We start from the raw sequence: 20,656 nt of genomic DNA on the forward strand, positions 1-20,656 counted from the left end.
ACTATTTGGTCATTCTCTTGGTTGTACGAGTGGTCATTCTATTTGGACATACTATTTGGTCATACTAGTGGTCATACTATTTGATCATTCTCTTGGTTGTACGAGTGGTCATTCTATTTGGTCATACTAGTGGTCATTCTATTTGGTCATACTAGTGGTCATTCTATTTGGACATACTAGTGGTCATACTATTTGGTCATACTAGTGGTCATACTATTTGATCATTCTCTTGGTTGTACGAGTGGTCATACTATTTGGTCATACTAGTGGTCATTCTATTTGGTCATATTAGTAGTCATACTATTTGAACATACTAGTGGTCATACTATTTGGTCATACTTCAGGTTATGTCTCCAGACTTTAGTAAGTTAGTTTTGTGTTTGACTTACCTGTTCGTTGACAAAATTAATTGATGCAACATCTTTATCAGTTTCATTTTCTTTTTTTTTGCATTAGCTGATTTTGGCTATTACACATGTAGTAATGAAAACAAAAGAGAACAAAAACTAAACCTATACATATAAATACTTTAATAAAAATGCTCACTGTCGACTTATTGAAGTGTAGCTGAAGAATACAATAGCTTTGGGATAAAATATTCTTTTTTCAGTTTTTGTTTTCTGCGCTACATTTTGTGAATTGTAGACAAGGTTAACTGTCTCAAAGTTTAGTACGAAGGCATTAGCCACAAATGTCCCAAGAACGTACAATGTATGTATATCAATTTGGTGTTCAAAATATTGAATTGGTGTGCACTGTTGTGCATAGATCTATTTGTTATTATAATACCTCATAGGATTATTCACAGTTTCCGTTGGTCGAGAGACGCTCACATGATATTCTGCAAAACATGATGTACAACTATCATGTGCCCAAGGAATGCAACGCCACACTCACAAAGTAATTTCTAACATTCATGAGGTAATATCCAACGATCTCGTGCTAATATCCAACGATCATGTGCGCTTATTCCACAGCAGTTATCTCCCTTAGTTAGCTCTCTGACATCTGCTTGTTTGTAAAGTAAAGCAAGGGTTTATGGCTATAGCTCTATTATCGATGTACAAATTTGGTGATTTGAACACAACCCCAAAAGGTACACTGGCTGTGCGGTATAATAAAACACATGATGTATGCTGTGGGATGGGATATAAGGAATTATCAGCTCGAGAGAAGTGATATTCAACGAGGGTGTAGCTCTCCTATCCCATTCCGCAGTATGCACTATCTGTATAATATACATGTCGTAGCTGGTGTAAAATATTTAGAATAAACCTTATTCTTTAATATAGTTATTAGAAATTCTACGTAGATATTTACATGTTTTCTGTTTATTTTTGCCACAGTTCTTCGTTCTGAATCACAAAACTCTGATATCATTTGTGGAGCTACCAGCATTGGTAAGTACATGTATGGTGAATGCACGGTTAACAATAATGATGATATTCGGGCCTACTAATATGTTAACCCAGCTCTTGAATTAACTGTGATGAGTACAAAAAGTGATTGATGAGGTGATTGTTCATTTGAAGTCTTCACATACATGTATTTGATTATTGGGAGAAACGAGGTACGATTTAATCATGATCCTGGACAGGGCATTTGTACTTTTCCCCACCCACTGGTCATGGTGTTAATAAGTCGTTAAAGAACTTCCTATGACAAGGTTTTTGAATGCAACTTGTCTGTCACCTTTATGGTGTGCATTTCCCTACGTAGCTCATGGGACAGTTTGTCAGTAACTCGCCAAACATAAATGGTTTATGCCGAACCCTGCTGTTTCCTCCAGCCATAAATATCACTGCCATGATGTTAGAAGTGAAAAATTCCAAGTTCTCATTGATACTATCTGTGAGTCATATTGCTGCACTGTAGTCATACTTAGTGGGTGTGGAGAAAGCACATACATGCAGCTGAACATAGAAATCTCAAGTCAGCAAAAGGATAATTTCAGTATCCCCTGCCAAGAACCTACTGTACAAACATGTGTATTAAGGTTATACATCCATTTCAAGTTGAAATTAACAATGAAAGACAGTCTTAAATACATGACAAATATACTGGTCAATGTTGCCCAAATATTCTCAATATATAATGAAAGAAATGAATATTGACACTTGAACTCTGGCTGACTACACACTGGTGTAAAGCCTGAGTTTTCTGACACACCTGCTCACCTGTGTGATTGGTGCTTGTGATTACAGGTAGACGTACCGGGTGGAGGTGTGACTGCGGGGCTATCAACAGCCAAGACAGTGGCGAGGGTCATCCTGAGGGACCTCAGCGGAAAGTTCTGCTGGGAAAACTCGGTGCTTTATGGACCTCCTTGGTGTCACAGGGGATATGTCGTACCAGGTACACCTACCCACCAACTTTCAAACTAGGTTGTAATTTCAGCGTAAGGCTAGCTTGATGATCCTGTTCATGTGATTGTGAACCTGGAGCTGGTGTCTATGCCATTGCTGGCCAGGTACTCAAATGGGATCTCCAGGAGAATGATTTGCAGTTCACAAACATGTTGGATAATTCAGATCTAGCTCCTATCTATTTCGTCGTGGGATTAATAATCTAGAGGCTTTGTAAATTATGCTATGGGGAGTTTCCCCGGAATTTGTCTAGTTCGTTAACCTTTAACCTAAACCTTGAACATATGAGTAAAATATTCCATTTCGTAAAACACCAATCAAGTAAACAAATTGCAGTTGAAAAAAAATACATAATTTGTGTGATCAAAACTGTGAAATGTGATTTTGTGATGAGAATAACCTTAAACTGTTCACCATGAAAATGTGCAATAAATTTAAGAGTGCTGTTTAAAAAATGTATATATACAAGTGAACTCTTTTATCATCGTTTTATAAATATTATTGGATATTTGCTTGAGAAAAAAAATCACCAAAAAATGGGAGAAAACTGCATTTTAGTAAAAAAAAAACCATTCATTTCACAAAGTTCATTTCACTTATCACATTATGTTGACCACCTAGAACATAAAGTGTCTTTATCACCCAAGGCTTTATAGGTTCACTAAGCTATGACTGTCATGTCTTCTATTGCTTGCTGGTGACAATTACTAAATCTTTATTGGAACACTTGAGCATTGGTGTCACCAGTTGAGTAATTTAGTCCTGTCCACTTGCCTGACCAATGCTATAATTGATCCTATCCAGTTTGGTTAAAGTTCATTTGGTTCATTACTTGACCAGGATGTAGTCAGTGGGTGTGATGGACAGCCAACAGCCCTCAAACGGCATTGAAGAACCTGTTAGTTAAATTATGGAGTGTTAGTGGGTTTTTAGGCTACCAGAATCCATGCTGGCCAATTACAGACTTTATGACCGCAATTTGTCCCGAGCGCTCACCGACCAGCTGTTGAGAGGACTACCCCAGGGACACTGTCCTTAGCATGACAGCTACACGCCCCACACCTTACATTTCATGACCCTCAGGGTTTTCAGGTTTATGAACGGGTTGATTTATTCCCCTGTAAAATGTCTGATTCGTATCTTGATGTCCTGCTCCTGGACCCCTTTAGGTCTGTAAGGAGGAGAGGGTTAGAGTAATTCTGTAGGGTGTAGGTCATTGTCATTGTCACATGTGAACACTAGCAGCTCTGATTGGCAAGTCACCAGCCATAATAACTGTTAGCTTTGTCCCTGATATGACGTGTGCATTACCATTGGCTCACTTTATCTCCCCCCAGACTCTGTCTCAGGCTGCTCACTCCACTCAGACATGGGCATGGATCCGTTAATAATTGACGACTCGGATACCTCGCTCCCCAGAGAACCAACCAATCAGAGGGCTTTGTCAAACCTCCCGCTCTATGAGAACACCAGACATTGGGATGATAACCTTAATCATGTAAGCGTTGTCTTTCTTCCACATTGCTGTTATTTTTGTGTGCCTTTTTCTTTGCAGTGGTAATGAATACAAAAGCGTGTTTTTTGTAACTTTACCAAGATTTTGTGTACCCTTGCATATTGCCAAATCAAATACAAATTTACATGTACATGTATAAAGAAAGGAAACAATAGGATAGTTATTTGTTTTTCTCAGTGGTTTTGTCATTCATAACACAGAAAGTCCACAAACACGTAATTTCTTTCAGTTCTTGTTAATTTTTGTACATTAGTGCGTCACTACATGTCAGTGTGTTTTCTAAGTACATGTGTGTTTTAATCCATTCTCTTACTTGTGGAACGTTGCTGCTGTGTCTTTACTAGACTACATACAACAATTATGGATAATATCACAAAGAGATAGTGAGGAAAATTACAATATGCTCTGACAACATTCAAGATAAGTGTACATTGTATGGTGACATATTTCTACACTGAACGGGCAACATGTGACATTTATAGAGCATACACGTGGGGTATTAAATTGAAATTTTTTTTGTAGCATGAAAACATTTTTAGGTAATATCAGTTAGCCTTGATCTGCTCAGGGGAACCGATGTTAATTTTTTTTTAAAAACTGGGTTGATTTTGTTATGTTTTGCTAGCTATTGGGTTACATTGGCCAGACAAGTCCTGAGTGTCACCTTATCCCAGGGGAGGCACTAAACATCCCTGCACCACTCCCTGAGGTGCTCCAAAATGAGTCCACAGTCCATCATGGCCGATATGGTGCTCACACAGAAGGAAGCAGAGACCAAGTTCTACAACACACATAAGGCTGATGCCAAGTAAGTCTCAGTCTCGAAATCATAACTACATGAAGGCAAAAGTCATGAATTAGAAACTTTTCTTCAGTTAGTCAATCAAATAGCTAAACATTGTGGGTGTCGCCTTATAAAAATCTCATGTTATACAACTGAAAATGCTTGTGAAGTGATACTTTTTCCTGAATAGTTGATGTTTTTAATTATGAAGTCATCGTTAGCCAGAAAAAAAAAATGATTGTTCAAGTAGAAGAAATCTTTATTTCAAGTACTTTTCAAGTAAAATGCTCTGTATGTTAAAAATTAAAGCTACAGTTTAATGATTTGCTGACCGTAAGGTCTGTAATTTGCTAACATTCAAAACCACCTTTAATCAGCTGTGATTGCAACCTGATAACTAACATCTACTTGTGTTACCAGTCATTTCATTACTTCTGTTTAAAGTGGTTTCAGCAACCTGTTATTGTAGCTTGACACTAATAGTTTCATTTAAATAATTTGGTGTTATATGTTTATACATGTAGTTATGTAAAGGTCGTGTGTTGTTTCTGTACCAACCGCATCTCACTATAGTTTCAAACTCCTGCCAGGTTAATACAAGACTGTCATGGTTACATGTATGCAGATGCCTTTGTAGACTGTGTGGTATTGAGGTATAGTTTACAGATTGGAGATGGCTAGCGTAAATTAGTTGCCTGATGTTGAAGTTGTCTGGATAATAACCCAGCCCTTGTGGTGTTACTCTGACATGATAATAACCCAGCCCATGTGGTGTTACTCTGGCATGATAATAACCCAGCCCTTGTGGTGTTACTCTGACATGATAATAACCCAGCTCTGTGGTGTTACTCTGACATGATAATAACCCAGCCCTTGTGGTGTTAATCTGACATGATCATAACCCAGCCTTGGTGGTGTTACTCTGACATAACCCATCCCTTGAGGTGTTACTCTGACATGATAACAACCCAGCCCTTGTGATGTTACTTTGACGTGATAATAACCCAGCCCTCGTGGTGTTACTCTGACATGATAATAACCCAGCCCTTGTGATATCACTCTGACATGATAATAACCCAGCCCTTGTGGTGTTACTCTGACATGATAATAACCCAGCCCTTGTGGTGTTACTCTGACATGATAATAACCCAGCCTTTGTGATGTTACTTTGACGTGATAATAACCCAGCCCTTCTGCTGTTACTTTGACGTGATAATAACCCAGCCCTCGTGGTGTTACTCTGACATGATAATAACCCAGCCCTTGTGGTGCTACTCTGACATGATGATAACCCAGCCCTTGAGGTGTTACTCTGACATGATAATAACCCAGCCCTTGTGATGTTACGCTGACATGATAATAACCCAGCCCTTGTGATGTTACTTTGACGCACATAACAGATACACTGGACATAGATAGGAAATGGTATACACCCCTGTATGAAGGTTGTGAAGCCTTGTGAACATGGATATTGTGTAAATGTGCAATGTTGGAAGTATGCACACAGCTCACTTGGAAGATAAGTGAAGCAAAAAACATATACATGTAGCGTTATTTAGAAGTAGCCAAAAGGTTAACTGTGTGTTTATGTGAAATGTTTATTTATGTCCATATATGCTGCTTCTTTGTTTTGCTAATCAGACGGTCAGAGATGTTCCCGTAAGTGTTTACCAGCACACCATGGCTTGTCTGTACACATTGTCAGTTACAGAACACAGGGCCCTCAAGCACAAATCACTCTCATTGAACTCCATACTACCATGTTCCCCTGGATGCCCTTGACAATGCCTGGTAATGTTCCTGCTCAGAAGGGCTAGGTCGTCAGGGAGAAGGTGTTCTGTGGAAAGTTTGATGAGACTGGTCAATGGTGGCCATGTCACAAAGTGTTAAATCACAAATCAGCACCATTTTGGCTACATTGTACAATGTGTATTGCTGGGCTGCAGTAAACGTATATGGGCTAATTATTTATGCCTATGACAGGTAACATGTACATGTATTCAACTGGTAACAAGGGAAAAATCTCCACGAGTCTTGACAGTGCCCTAATATGAGTAGTGATTACGGATGTAGAAATGTTTTCTAAAGTTTATCCAGTTTAGATTTTTATCCAGCTTGAATGGGTCTACCTTCAATTAGTTTAAAATCCCAATGTAAATATTTTGTGGACAGAAAGAAGCTATGGTGTTTGGCTTTCGGTCACTTTAATGCTTTGTGATATGGGTCCCTGGTCATTGTGTCTTATTAGCCCATTAAGTATTCACTTCCCTTACATGTATGTTGTATCACAGGGTAAGGTGTCAAAGCTGCACTACTGCATGAGCATTTCTCTTTACATTTCTGTTGTGGACATCTTTTGTTACAGGCACTACATCTTAATAGCTGCATATATGTCCATGGAAATACCTCGTTCAAATATGAGTCTAGACCTCACTGCAGGCTCGTGCCGCCTTTTTTTCTAAAATGAAGACAGCAATGTTCAGACGACAGAGTTAGGATTTATTTAATTGATTGGTTTATGACAAACGCCATTCAAAGGGATATGTTACTATCACAGCATCAGTCATGTTTATAGGTGAGGGCAGCCGAGCAGTGCCCAGAGAGAGCCTTGTTACGAGATGTTTGCTACAACCTGATAGTATCTGTGCTAGCAAGGCTGTGCTATAAACCAAATTACCAACCACCACTACCTTGTTATAACAGAAGTCAGGTTGACGTGACTTGAAGTAAATCCTCCAATCTCAGAGGAGTTATGAAAACCTACTTGAGGTTGATGGAAATTAATCAATATCTAACTCATGAACTAAGCTTCTCTATGAGTTAGCCTGTTGAATGATGGAAATTAATCAATATCCAACTCATGAACTAAGCTTCTCTATGAGTTAGCCTGTTGAATGATGGAAATTAATCAATATCCAACTCATGAACTAAGCTTCTCTATGAGTTAGCCTGTTGATTGATGGAAATTAATCAATATCCAACTCATGAACTAAGCTTCTCTATGAGTTAGCCTGTTGAATGATGGAAATTAATCAGTATCCAACTCATGAACTAAGCTTCTCTATGAGTTAGCCTGTTGAATGATGGAAATTAATCAGTGTCCAACTCATGAACTGAGCTTCTCTATGAGTTAGCCTGTTGAATGATGGAAATTAATCAGTGTCCAACTCATGAACTGAGCTTCTCTATGAGTTAGCCTGTTGATTGATGGAAATTAATCAGTGTCCAACTCATGAACTAAGCTTCTCTATGAGTTAGCCTGTTGAATGATGGAAATTAATCAGTGTCCAACTCATGAACTAAGCTTCTCTATGAGTTAGCCTGTTGAATGATGGAAATTAATCAGTATCCAACTCATGAACTAAGCTTCTCTATGAGTTAGCCTGTTGAATGATGGAAATTAATCAATATCCAACTCATGAACTAAGCTTCTCTATGAGTTAGCCTGTTGATTGATGGAAATTAATCAGTATCCAACTCATGAACTAAGCTTCTCTATGAGTTAGCCTGTTGAATGATGGAAATTAATCAGTGTCCAACTCATGAACTGAGCTTCTCTATGAGTTAGCCTGTTGATTGATGGAAATTAATCAGTATCCAACTCATGAACTAAGCTTCTCTATGAGTTAGCCTGTTGATTGATGGAAATTAATCAGTATCCAACTCATGAACTAAGCTTCTCTATGAGTTAGCCTGTTTGAATGATGGAAATTAATCAGTATCTAACTCATGAACTAAGCTTCTCTATGAGTTAGCCTGTTGAATGATGGAAATTAATCAGTATCCAACTCATGAACTAAGCTTCTCTATGAGTTAGCCTGTTGAATGATGGAAATTAATCAGTATCCAACTCATGAACTAAGCTTCTCTATGAGTTAGCCTGTTGATTGATGGAAATTAATCAGTATCCAACTCATGAACTAAGCTTCTCTATGAGTTAGCCTGTTGAATGATGGAAATTAATCAGTATCTAACTCATGAACTAAGCTTCTCTATGAGTTAGCCTGTTGAATGGACTTTTTCCTGCACCTAAAAAGTGCTTTGAATTATCAAAACTGACAAACATTGTCATGTATTCAAAACATTCACTACCACAGTTGTTTGAATTTTTTTATTTTCACTGAGAGGTGAGGTTGACCATTGGTATAGTTTAGATTGCCTTCGTACATTGAAGGTATAGTTGGTGGTGAGTGAAAGCTGTGGTCCTGTGATGTGACATCATGTTGTGATTGGATGTACTGCTTATAGTGTTATAACTCAGCAGCCGAAAAAGTAACTGTGCATTGAAATTTCCTACAAATTGAGAAAAGGGTGAATGAATGACATTATGAAAGTGCCTTCCAAATTGCGCTAAGCTGCAGCCAAGATGAGGGCACAGAAACAATTTGGTTTTACATGATGGGTGTGAGTTACTTGATACTTACGCCAAGTGGTGAGTATTTAAAGTTTCCTGTTACACTGGTCCTCTAGTTTCAAGTCCTGTTAGAACATCTGACTGAACTCATTGCAAATGTTCAACGGTTCATTTAAAAGACAACATGTCATGACTCACATTCTGTAAATTAGTGTAATCAAGCTGATATGCTTGCGCCAGGATTAATGCAGTCACAGGTTGCAAGGCGCATGCATTGTCTTCAAAACAGGATCGCATCACTTACCCCATGTCAGAAATATTTTCATGATTGTACACTTTCTGGACATTTTTCCAAGGTGTACTTTCGATTTCACTGTCACTCAGTTATCGGTCATGACACAAAATCAGAGACATGGTATTAATGACTATTTGTGGTGTTTTGATTAAAAATAAATTGATGTTTCAAAATACTACAATAGATTCATGTAAATATAACAAAATATTTTATTTATCTTCTTGCACAGTTGAGTTAATGTATATGTTACATAAAGTAGCATAAACTTTGTGTCGCAGAGGTGAATATTATTTTTATTTGTGACACAGTGCCTAATTGTTCATGAATGTGTGAATATGTGTGTGTATGTACACTTCTGTGTCGTCACGAACATGCATCCTATTTCACCAGAGGACACGTCAGCATTTCCAAGTTGCTCACTGTATGTTATTCTGCTGACTTGATGACGCACACCAGGTGAACAGGGAGCACAGTTTGTCCTTCATCACGGGTACCAAAGGCTCACCTGGTTTTTACCATTACATTGTACATATCTGTCTTTTCCATGGTGAGATTAATTGCCACGTTGGAAAGTCCAGTTTTGTTTTGAAATAGTTGATATTAGAAGTAGGCCTATATACAAATCAAGCGCATCCAGTACTGAGGAATAAAATAACTGAATGAAAGCATCTTACAAAATACATTGATTAGAGTAATAATAGTGGCAACGAGGAAATCAGTTGACTGTAGAAATACCTGTGATGTACAGTTATCTACAATCCCAATGTGGTTATGCACTAGACATGCTAAAAGTGAAGTGCATGTCCATTTTATATGTGGCCAAGATGATGACTCGCATGTTATGTAACGCCTGCTTCATTTAGGTAATGATCAGAGGCTGGACAGGACGGCTTTTGTATTGGGTTAGAGTTATCTCCCCATTCTACATTTGCCCAAACTGTTTTCGAGCTTGTGGGTGTAAGATGATGTGGACTTATTCAGCTTGTACCCTGTGTATTTCAGTATGCTGGCCAAGCCTCAGTGCCCTACTGACACAGCTGAACCTGTCTCTCCATTCCACATGTGCCGTCTGCTCTTGGACCAAATCGGACTCCTCTCCTGGGAGAAAAGGTAACTCCGTCAAATCTTAGTCCCTTTAAAGCCAGTTTAATTGATGTCATTCACTTCCATCATGGTCCAGACCGGGCCTGCTGGCTGGAAAGCAATTGTAGTCTAAGTTTACTGTGCTTACCATGGCAACATATGTTTTTAACTAACTGTCTGTGGTAGTGATAATGAGCTTGGCCTACGCTGGTTTTATGCCAGTGACCTCTGAGCTGATGATGGCTTTGTATGATCCAGATTAGCTCCAGGGATTTGGGCATTCTTATTAATATGTATATAATTTGCATATGGGCTAATTGGCTATCCCTAGCACAGTGCTACGGGATAAAGAAACTCAGTGGACACTTCAGAAAAGAAAGGTTGGTGGTACTCATGTAACCTGAAGTTCAATGGTAATCTTAACACTGTGCCTTCATTTGGTTGGGAAACATGTTGCTAGTATGTTGGTGTCAATGTGTTATCTAAATACCATTTGTCATTTACACCATTCTCTTGGAGACAGATTCAAAATACACCTGTGTGTACTTCTGTGCGATGTACTCATGTTAAATATTTAAACAAGTACACTGTTAGCGTTAAACTGTTTCTCAAGCTTTTGTTTCATTTTACCTTTCTCTACATTGGGTTAAGCAGTTTATTAAGCTTTTCTTTCTTCTTACTTTTGTTTACACAGTGTTAAGCTGTTTACTAAGCTTTTCTTTCCTCTTACTTTTGTTTACATAGTGTTAAGCTGTTTACTAAGCTTTTCTTTCCTCTTACTTTTGTTTACATAGTGTTAAGCTGTTTACTAAGCTTTTCTTTCCTCTTACTTTTGTTTACATTGTGTTAAGCTGTTGACTAAACTTTTCTTTCCTCTTACTTTTGTTTACATTGTGTTAAGCTGTTTACTAAACTTTTCTTTCCTCTTACTTTTGTCTGTGTATGTTATCAGGTGTGATTTTGATTTGCTCAAGAAAAGCGACAAACTTTTGAGAGAACTCAAACACTTAGACGGCCAAAAGTGGTAAGTATGTAAGCATGTTGTCCAAAGCTGCTGATTTATTATTCCATGTTAATGGAGAGGGTAGATATTTGTTTATGAAGTTTTCAAGTGGTTGGATATTTGTTTATAAAGTGGTTAAGTGGCTAGATATTTGTTTATAAAGTGGTTAAGTGGCTAGATATTTGTTTATGAAGTGGTTAAGTGGTTAGATGTTTTTCTATTTATTTATTTCTTTATTTGTTGGATTGGTGTTTTACGCCGTACTCAAGAATATTTGGTGAAAGGAAAATCGGTAGAAGCAAACCTGGCATAGCCCGGGGGAAGCCCACAACCATCCGCATCCCAAGTGGGTGGATATTTTTTTGTGAAATTGGATATGAAGTTTTCAAGTGGTTAAGAGGTTAGATATTTGTTTATGGAGTAGCTAAGAGGTTAGATATTTTTTTTATAATGTGGTGAAGTGGTTAGACATATGTTTATGAAGTAGTTTGGTGGTTAAATATTTGGTTATGAAGTGGTTAAGTGGTCAGATATTTTTTATAAAGTGGTTAAGTGTTTAGATATTTTTCTATTTATTTATTTATTTATTTGATTGGTGTTTTACCCTGTACTCAAGAATATTGATGAAAGGAAAACCGATAGAAGGAAACCGGGCAGAGCCCGGGGGAAACCCACAACCATCCGCAGGCTGCTGGAAGACCTTCACACGTATGGCTGGAGAAGAAGCCAGCATGAGTTGGACTTTTCTATGAAGTGGTTAAGTGTTTAGATATTTGTATCTAAAATGGTTAGATATTTGTATCTAAAATAGTGAAGTGGTTAGTTATTTGTTTATGGCATTTTATATTGTGTTACATTTACAGTAAGTGACCAAACTTTCACCCAAACTGGCTGAGTGGCACATTATCAATTCCTCTTAGAAAAGTGTTTCTGGTTTTTTGGGAAAATAACAAAGTACACTTTTTTTCAACACCAGAAATAATGTTTTATAACGTATACACGCCTCCACAAATGCACTGTTTTAGGGGAGACTTCAGGTCAGTTTTCATACTTCTGTACTGTTTTCATGGCAAGAGTACGGACACTCAGTGGTTGTTGCTATTGCTTGTTCTGAGATTGTCCTGTGTGATGATTTTCACATTTGTGACTAAAGTTCATATAAACACTTCCAGTAAAATGTTTTTGGAAGGACAATAATGAGAACTGAAAATAACGAGCTACAGTATTTGCCGTTCTACTTGGAGAAGAACGGTGTCAGTTTGAGTGATGTACAATGAGATCAGTCACTCAAAGTACTCTTCCTGTTTCTGCTAGCCGTGAAACTCACAAAATAGCAGTGGTGTATGTTGCCGAGGGCCAGGAAGACAAAAACTCTATCCTGTCCAACTGCGGAGGGAGCCGGGCTTATGAGGACTTTGTGGCAGCTTTGGGATGGGAGGTAAGCTTGTGAGGTGAAGGAGGATTTCTTACAGACAGGTTACTAACTTCAGTTCCTGTGATGAGGTGTCATGGACACAAATTCCAGGGATCTTATTAGAAGTAAACCCATTTGTATTATCTTTATGTGATTGTGAACCAACTGCAAGATGTGGTGAGCTAATTTCTTACAATTGATGACATTAAATATGCTGATTTTGTTATGTTTATTTACATATATCCTTGTTCAAGTTATAAATAATGAGAACTTTTTATTAGTCTTCCAAACTTGCAAAGTTTTGTGTTGCTCCCAAGAAATATTTCAAGTATTTGCTTTAGACATTTATTTTGTAGTATTTAATGGGGTGCCATCGTGTCAATGTTGTTATATCTCTTGTACATTTGTAACTGTTAATGTGACAGGTTGATTTGGAGAATCACCAGGGCTTTCTGGGCGGGTTACATCAGAACCGGACGACAGGGGACACTGCGCCATATTACGCCACCTCTAGTTATGAGGTTGTCTTTCACGTGTCCACACGCCTACCTTCAAACAATGAGGAAGCCAATCACAGAAAGGTAGAGAGGTTGCTCTGCATAAATGAACTTTCATATTGATGGCAAGAAAAATGACAGCAAATTTGTTTGGAGAAAACCAGATACTTAGTAAAACCAAATATGCTTGTAAATTACATGTATGTAATCAGAAAGTGTTAATAATCCCCATACATAACCTCAGACGAATCAATATCAAGTGGAGGCATTTTCATGATAACTTCTATAGCCCATGGTGAATGTTTGCACCTGTGATAGGTACGGATTAGTCATTAAGGTGATCTGTGTGTAAGTCATAGGGTTCCATCAGCTTTGATCTGACTGTTATCAATTAGCTCTTCACCAATGATGTCACAGGTATGAATCCAGCTTTCACGTATTTTGACAGTGGCTTCAAATCAGATTTAACAAGTTCTCTGAGAAGTTTGATAGTTCACTCAAACCACTCTGATTTTATCCACCCTTATAAAATATGACAACCCTCGTACAAGTGAACACCAGTCAAAAAAATATGATCAATAAACCGTGTTAATTATAAATTGATGTATATCACATTTGTTAAAGAACACAAAATGTGTGATAGAGGGTATAGTGTTTGAGAACTGCACTCTGTATGGTTTGCCTCAAGAAAATGATCTAGATTTGTATGTACCAGAGTTGTCTCCCCTAGTGTATGCTCCGGAGCTTCTGTCCAACCCTGTGTGCAGGGATGAAGATATCTTGAAAGTTTTTTATCCTGTATAGGAGGTCTTTTCTTAAGAGATCTTAGATGATAGAATCTCTTGATTATGACCTTTCGTGTTTGTAATGGTGATCTTGGGTGTCTTTTCTTTGTGTTAAAACGTATATTAATAATGATCAGACCAATGAAAAACTGTATCGCTCACACTATGATGATGATGGTTTTGTCATATAGTCTGACAGTAAGCAATTGATGATGCGCATTTGGCCATGTGCACAATAAATGTCTTCCACCAATATGGTGTGGACATCTGCACCTCGCTATGGGAAGTTCATTGCTGATTTGCCTAAGCTTTTTGATTTGCCCCAGTTCCCTTCACCCATAACTTTACACCGACTGCCATCGAATAGGTGAAAAATTCTTGAGTATGGAGTTGGGCAACAGTCAGATATGTAAATTAATTAAGGATCACTGATCACCCTTTCTTGGCCGTGAAGATGTAGACAAACCTTCAGTCCACAGCAATGTGCTTAGTTTGTGAATCTTGATAGTTGAATATCAATGAAAAGTTGATGTGCTCTTAGTGGCCTATGGGGAAGGAACTGCTTCGGTGGCCCAATGGCTAGGGAGTCCATTTCAAAGTCGAGAAACCTCGAAATCAAACCAGGGTTGGGTCATACCAAAGACTTTGAAAATAGTAACGCTGCTGCTTTGCTTGACACTCAGCACTGAGAGATTAGAGCAAGGAAACATGACTGCTTGGCACGGTGTCAGTATAATGTGACTGGGTTGGGTGTCATGTCTAGTGACTTTGGTATGATACTTCAGTGGCTGCAGCACTTTGGCATCATGGACCCGCCCTGCCACAAGAAGGCACAGTATATGTACACGCACCTAATGATTCCTCGTTGTCATACGACTGGAAAATTGTTAAGTATGACATTAAACCCAAAGTATACAGACCTACGGTGAAGGTCAGAGTTCTCACCTACTCAGTATTGCCATTATCTGGCAGACGTGTGGGAACCTCACGACCTTCTCTGACTGACCTTCCCATGTACAACCAGAGAGGAAGCTCTCATATCTCAAAATCTCAAACCCCCAGAATCCTCTAATGAAGTCACTTGTACTGAAAAATGGGGCGTGATGCAATCAGTTTTCTTCCTGATGTCTTCTGTAAATGTTAACTGACTTCATTATCCACTGTTGTTGTACAAATAACGTGTTGTCCTGTATCTTCTGTTACAGATGAAACATTTGGGAAATGATGAGGTTCACATCATCTGGTCTGAGCACAGAAGAGAGTACAGACGAGGAATCATACCTACAGAGTTTGGGGACGTCCTGCTGATCATCTACCCTCTTCACAATGGGCTATACAGGATACAGATCAACAGAAAGCCAGAGGTGTGTACTCCCACAAACCTTCAGGGATTCATCAGGATCTGAGGATAGATGGCATAAACCAGAGGGCTTCTGCTGTCATGCTTCATCCCTCATTGGTTTCAAAGTTATGCTGGGACTCACTGGCACTGACATTGGAAACTGTTGCTTTGGACTGTTTAGGTCACATGTACAAATTCATCTCCTGCTGGGTTTCACGAAGCTGTCTTAACATTACGAAATTGCAGATACCATGATGAGGTACTGTGTAGCGTATTGCTTGCAGTGGTAGTTAAGTGAATGTAACGTTAAGACTGCTTCGTGAACGTGGCCCTGGCCTTGGGATCACAAAGCGATCTCAGACTTATGTCAAAATTCCACATTACTTTAGAAATATAAGAAATTGTTATTTCTTATGTAACAAGGACAGAATGTTGCTTAACAGCATAAATTATGGTAAAAAAATTTCATCTAAAATAACAGAAAGGAACATACAAAGTTTAATGATTGAAATTTTGACTTATGTCTAGGATCATTTTGTGATCCTGGGGCCAGAACTATTATGTGTTTGTACTGTGCCAAGGGCTCCTATTCCAAAGTTTTATTATCAATGTACATGTAGATAATGTTATAGTTTTATTATATGTATATGCAATATGTGTGGTCTTGCTATTTGGTTAAAAATAAATTGAATTATTTACATTGACATACATGTAGATGCTGATTTCTCCTCAGAATTTAAGATCAGTGTTCATCAATAATGCCATCAGAATATTGCAGTGAACAAAAAGCACACATAAGCATGACACAGGTTGAAGATGCTGATGCTGGTGATTTCTCTTCCAGGTGCCATACTTTGGGCCCCTTTTTAACGGTGCAATACTGGATAACAGGGTGTTGCCAGGTCTTGTCCGAGCCACAGCAGTCAACGCTAGTCGAGTTAAACGTGGCCTTATCCCAGGATTCCACTCCCAGTATCCTTTTTCTTATTCTTTAAACATGGAAATGTGTTAAACATCTGTTGACCTAGGTCAGCCGATGCGGTTGATGTTGCGTACTTGGATCTACCTTCCAACTAGTGTGTCTTTGGCTGTGTCAGAAGGTGTGCTAGGTGTGTGGTGAATAGAGGTGAGTTTTCTGAGCTCTGTCCAATTTCCTCTCTTATAACCTCACCACTCTTATAAAAATAATGTAGTGTACTTAAGGTTTTAAACTTTGATTCAGTGAACTGGGAGATTCATCTAAAGTGTTGTCCTTGTCGCATATTGCTCTAATCCAGTTCTGTCTGGTAGGGCTGTGGCTTTAAGCGGTTTTGGCTTGTCCATTAACATGTAAAAGGAGGTGATTCTCTGTGGGATATGCTGCGTTTCCTCATAACTGGCATCATATAAAGGGAATATTATTTGTTTTTTCAGCTTTAATCAAATCAAGTATTGTTGTAAGGGACAGTGATGATGGGGGTTCAAGCTGCTTGAGCTGACATCACTTCTTTTGGAATTGTTTATGTCTCTGAGTCTTGGAATATTGAATGCTCCTGCTGATGGTAGAGTGAATTGCAAAACAAGATACAGGGGAACTTGTCAACATGGACACCTGTGAAAACCAACATCTCAATACTCACCATGCCTCTTTGTCGACCTTTATCACTGTGTACAACCCATGTTATTTTTATTGAATAAACCGACTCCTGGCTAAGTTAGACTGATACTGATGGACAAGGTGTTGACTTAACATGTCAGTGTTTCCCTGATTATAAAATCTGTAGAAAAATAAGCTGGTCATAGCTCAAATCTGTTAACATCTATGAAAGACAAAGGTGGAATCTGGAAATAGAATGAAATGTATTTGACAGACATGGAATGTGCACCATTGAACTTGGCCTGGCAAATGACATGTGGAATGGTCTTCTTTCTGGTGACTGAAATGGTATTCCACAGAGTTAAATTGAATGCCTTATGTTAATTTTATCTCATAAGTACTAGATGTTGAAAAGTATTTGTAAACAGTCTTTTCTCTAGACTTAGAATGAACAGTCTGTGGCAAAAGGAGCAAAAAATATGAAAAAGCCGTAAAATATAGCTTTTTCCGGTCAAGCCTCACAAGTTGTCTATTACACTTGTGCAGCATCAGCTGGTGCTACGCAGAAGGAATTGTCCATAAAATTCTGACAATATATCGCAGGGGCTATTAAATACATTCGAGTGCAAATGAGCGGGTATGCATAATGCTGAAATCTATTCATTTCTCTCAATAATTAAATGTGACATCTTTTGTGTGCAATTATTATAACAGAAGATTATTTATATGATGTAGCAAATGTTTTGGCATGTTGCTATCTTATGTATTTTCATAAGATATACCATTAGAATTAAAGTATGCTGAATTGTAAAAAGATGTTCAGAATTTTTATTCAACATCGTATGTAAGTTTGCCAAGTGACTTACAATAAGGCAAGATTATCTGCCGCTGGAATTTACAGCTTGTAGAAGTGGGACTTTCAGCTCAGCGGATAGCTCTCATGAGCACCAGGTTTTAGGCTACGCCCACTCCTTGAACCTCTGGCGATCGGGAAATTCCGTAGTCAAGATATGTTGACGGTAGGCCTTGAAGGATTCTGACATCATTACATATTAATATTTAGATCTCTAACCTCGGACAGAGTAAGGTTGAAAAGACCAGGGAAACAGATTTAAACGAACGTTCAAGTAATCTGATGCTAAACAATATTTTCCCAAGTTATTCGTCTACTTCGCTTCAAATATGGCCGTAGAAACCTAATTTGTGTAGGAATCGAGTCTCGGAATTCAGCGGAAGAGAAGTTTTCCAACCGGATTGCAAATAATGGAATATGTCCACCAGGTTTCATTATGGTGCGTCAGTTTGAATTGTGTGCTATAATATGAAAAAAGTTTCAAATCATAGCTTGAACGCTAATAAATATTCTGCTATGCTAGGCTGGGTTATCAAGCTAGCAGCATATTTTAGAAGTTCATGTATCAGTTACAACTGCAAAAAAACTGCGTCATCAAATATGTTTCTTGAAACCTGCTTGTCTGTAGTGCTGAGAAGAGACTCCATTAAGAAAAGTCAGGTGTTCAGAGAAATCTGATACACAGGACATTTGTACATTAATCTGTTAATAATTGATCTCTAAAATGATGTAAGCATCTCTTTAAAGCGGATTTTATTGAAACATAATCTTGTGAAATCTGTACACTGGTGATTTGAAAGCTGATCTGGTGGTTTTTATGGGAAGTTTTCCACAATTTTACAATAACTATTTTGTAAATTGTAGGCCTTGTGTATGCCATGTGCTGAATTCTGCAGCATTAATGGCTGATGTAGGAATCAGACTCCTTTTTATGGCTTTCTCTTTTCCTCTTTTTTGATGCAACAGATCTCAATGGGTTATGATTTGCGAGGTGTAAATTGTCCCTTTATTGTCATTTTAATATTTGGGAAAAGATGTATCAACATTGCAAACATTTCATGATTATTCCTCTATCTAGGTGAGTGATGATTAGACAGAGGAAAGAGTCTTGAGCATTACGGTCACAGACTCAAACTCAACTTACTTCAGTACATATACAGTTATTACTGCTTCATACACATGAGCTGATATAGATGGAGTATAATAGATGTAACTGTACTTTAGGCAGCACAAAAACAGCAGTTTGAATGAATGTCAGAATGTTCGTGTGGATTTGATTAGACCAACATCAGTGTCTTGTGGCGTTCATGTGAAGACATTATTAAGTCCCCAAGTACATAATGTGAGTGGTTGGTAACCCAAGTCTCTTACATGTACCTTCAGACAAAAGGGAGTTTTCATCACAGTAACAGCAATTTGATAACGAGATGAGAGGGCAGGGGAAATATGGAGGGGTTCGTGTGTGTGTGGGGGGGGGGATGTCATAACCATTATTATATCTAGTCTTCACTGATACTATCAGACCCTCAGCCCTCTAGATCCCCTATTAAGAGGTTTCCCTTATTATATAGACTCTCTCGTGTGTTAGCCCTGGGTAAATGGATGTTAGCCAGTAGTCAATACAGCATTTCAGCTTGAGAACTTCACCCTTGAGGCTGCTGATGAACTCCCTGCCAACCTGCTAAATGGCTTCGATTCCACGCCCCAGGAGTCCGGCTTCCACATGATGAATTTTAATTTTATCTGCACGACTTTTATGACCATCAGTGTAAAATTGCTTCTCTGGAAATATGATTTCTGATTTATATAAATGTAATATATTACACAATAATGATATCATAAACAGTGTTTGTTTAGCATTCATAAGCAAGTACCTTATGGGTGATTTATTTCAGCTGTTGTTTTTTTATGCTATCCCCTTAAGAGATACACATATTTTATCATTTGTTTACGCCCAGCAAATCCAGAGCATGGTTTCTAATTTGTAGTTACACATGATTTTGTGTTGAACATGTTGACATTCATTTAGGGAGAAGTAATTAAAATCAACCCTTACAGGCCAGCTTATCTGATAACTGCATGTGTGTGGTATTTATTCTTAAGACAGACTTTTGGTAATGATTCTTAAGACAGACTTTTGGTGATGATTCTTAAGACGGATTTTTGGTAATGATTCTGAAGACAGTTTTTTTGATGATGATTTTAGGACAGACTTTATTCACATGAACTATGATTCAAAATGTTAGGTTGAGTCATTAATTGGTTCACTTCTTGAGAGCGGTGATAATTAGATAAATATAGTACTGTAGTGTAAGCCTCTCAACAATGTGGTTGCAGTGAGTTCAAGGCCAGCTCATGCTGGCTTCTTCATAGGCCGTAAGTGGGAAGATCTGGCAGCAACCTGCGGACGGTCATGGGCTTCCTTCCACCATAATGTTGGCCACCGTTGTATAATTGAAATATTCTTGAGTACAGCATTAAACACCAATCAAAGAAATAAATAAAATCATATAGAGCATGTAGGCATGATGTTGTGTGTTGTCATGTAGAGCATGTTGTCGTGTTGTCATGTAGAGCATGTTGTCGTGTGTTGTCATGTAGAGCATGTAGGCGTGTTGTCATGTAGAGCATGTTGTTGTGTATTGTCATGTAGGCATGTTGTCGTGTGTTGTCATGTAGGCATGTTGTCGTGTGTTGTCATGTAGAGCATGTTGTCATGTAGAGCATGTAGGCATGTTGTTGTGTGTTGTCATGTAGGCATGTAGAGCATAGCTTGTGGTCCAGTTTT

The 20,656-nt window shown here is 38.3% G+C and overlaps 1 protein-coding gene across 1 annotated transcript in view; it reads left to right on the plus strand.

Moving 5' to 3' along the window:
* Positions 1-20,656, plus strand: part of LOC135469385 (ral GTPase-activating protein subunit alpha-1-like) — a 90,081-nt gene that overhangs the window by 47,078 nt on the left and 22,347 nt on the right. The window contains 12 exon segments of the mRNA XM_064748020.1: positions 1,347-1,400; positions 2,205-2,355; positions 3,704-3,864; positions 4,508-4,609; positions 4,611-4,690; positions 6,308-6,325; positions 10,318-10,425; positions 11,351-11,422; positions 12,716-12,839; positions 13,241-13,396; positions 15,303-15,461; positions 16,284-16,411. Of these exon segments, the coding sequence (XP_064604090.1) occupies positions 1,347-1,400; positions 2,205-2,355; positions 3,704-3,864; positions 4,508-4,609; positions 4,611-4,690; positions 6,308-6,325; positions 10,318-10,425; positions 11,351-11,422; positions 12,716-12,839; positions 13,241-13,396; positions 15,303-15,461; positions 16,284-16,411 (1,313 nt within the window).

The sequence above is a fragment of the Liolophura sinensis genome, chromosome 6, assembly GCF_032854445.1.
Source record: "Liolophura sinensis isolate JHLJ2023 chromosome 6, CUHK_Ljap_v2, whole genome shotgun sequence".
Lineage (NCBI taxonomy): Eukaryota > Metazoa > Mollusca > Polyplacophora > Chitonida > Chitonidae > Liolophura > Liolophura sinensis.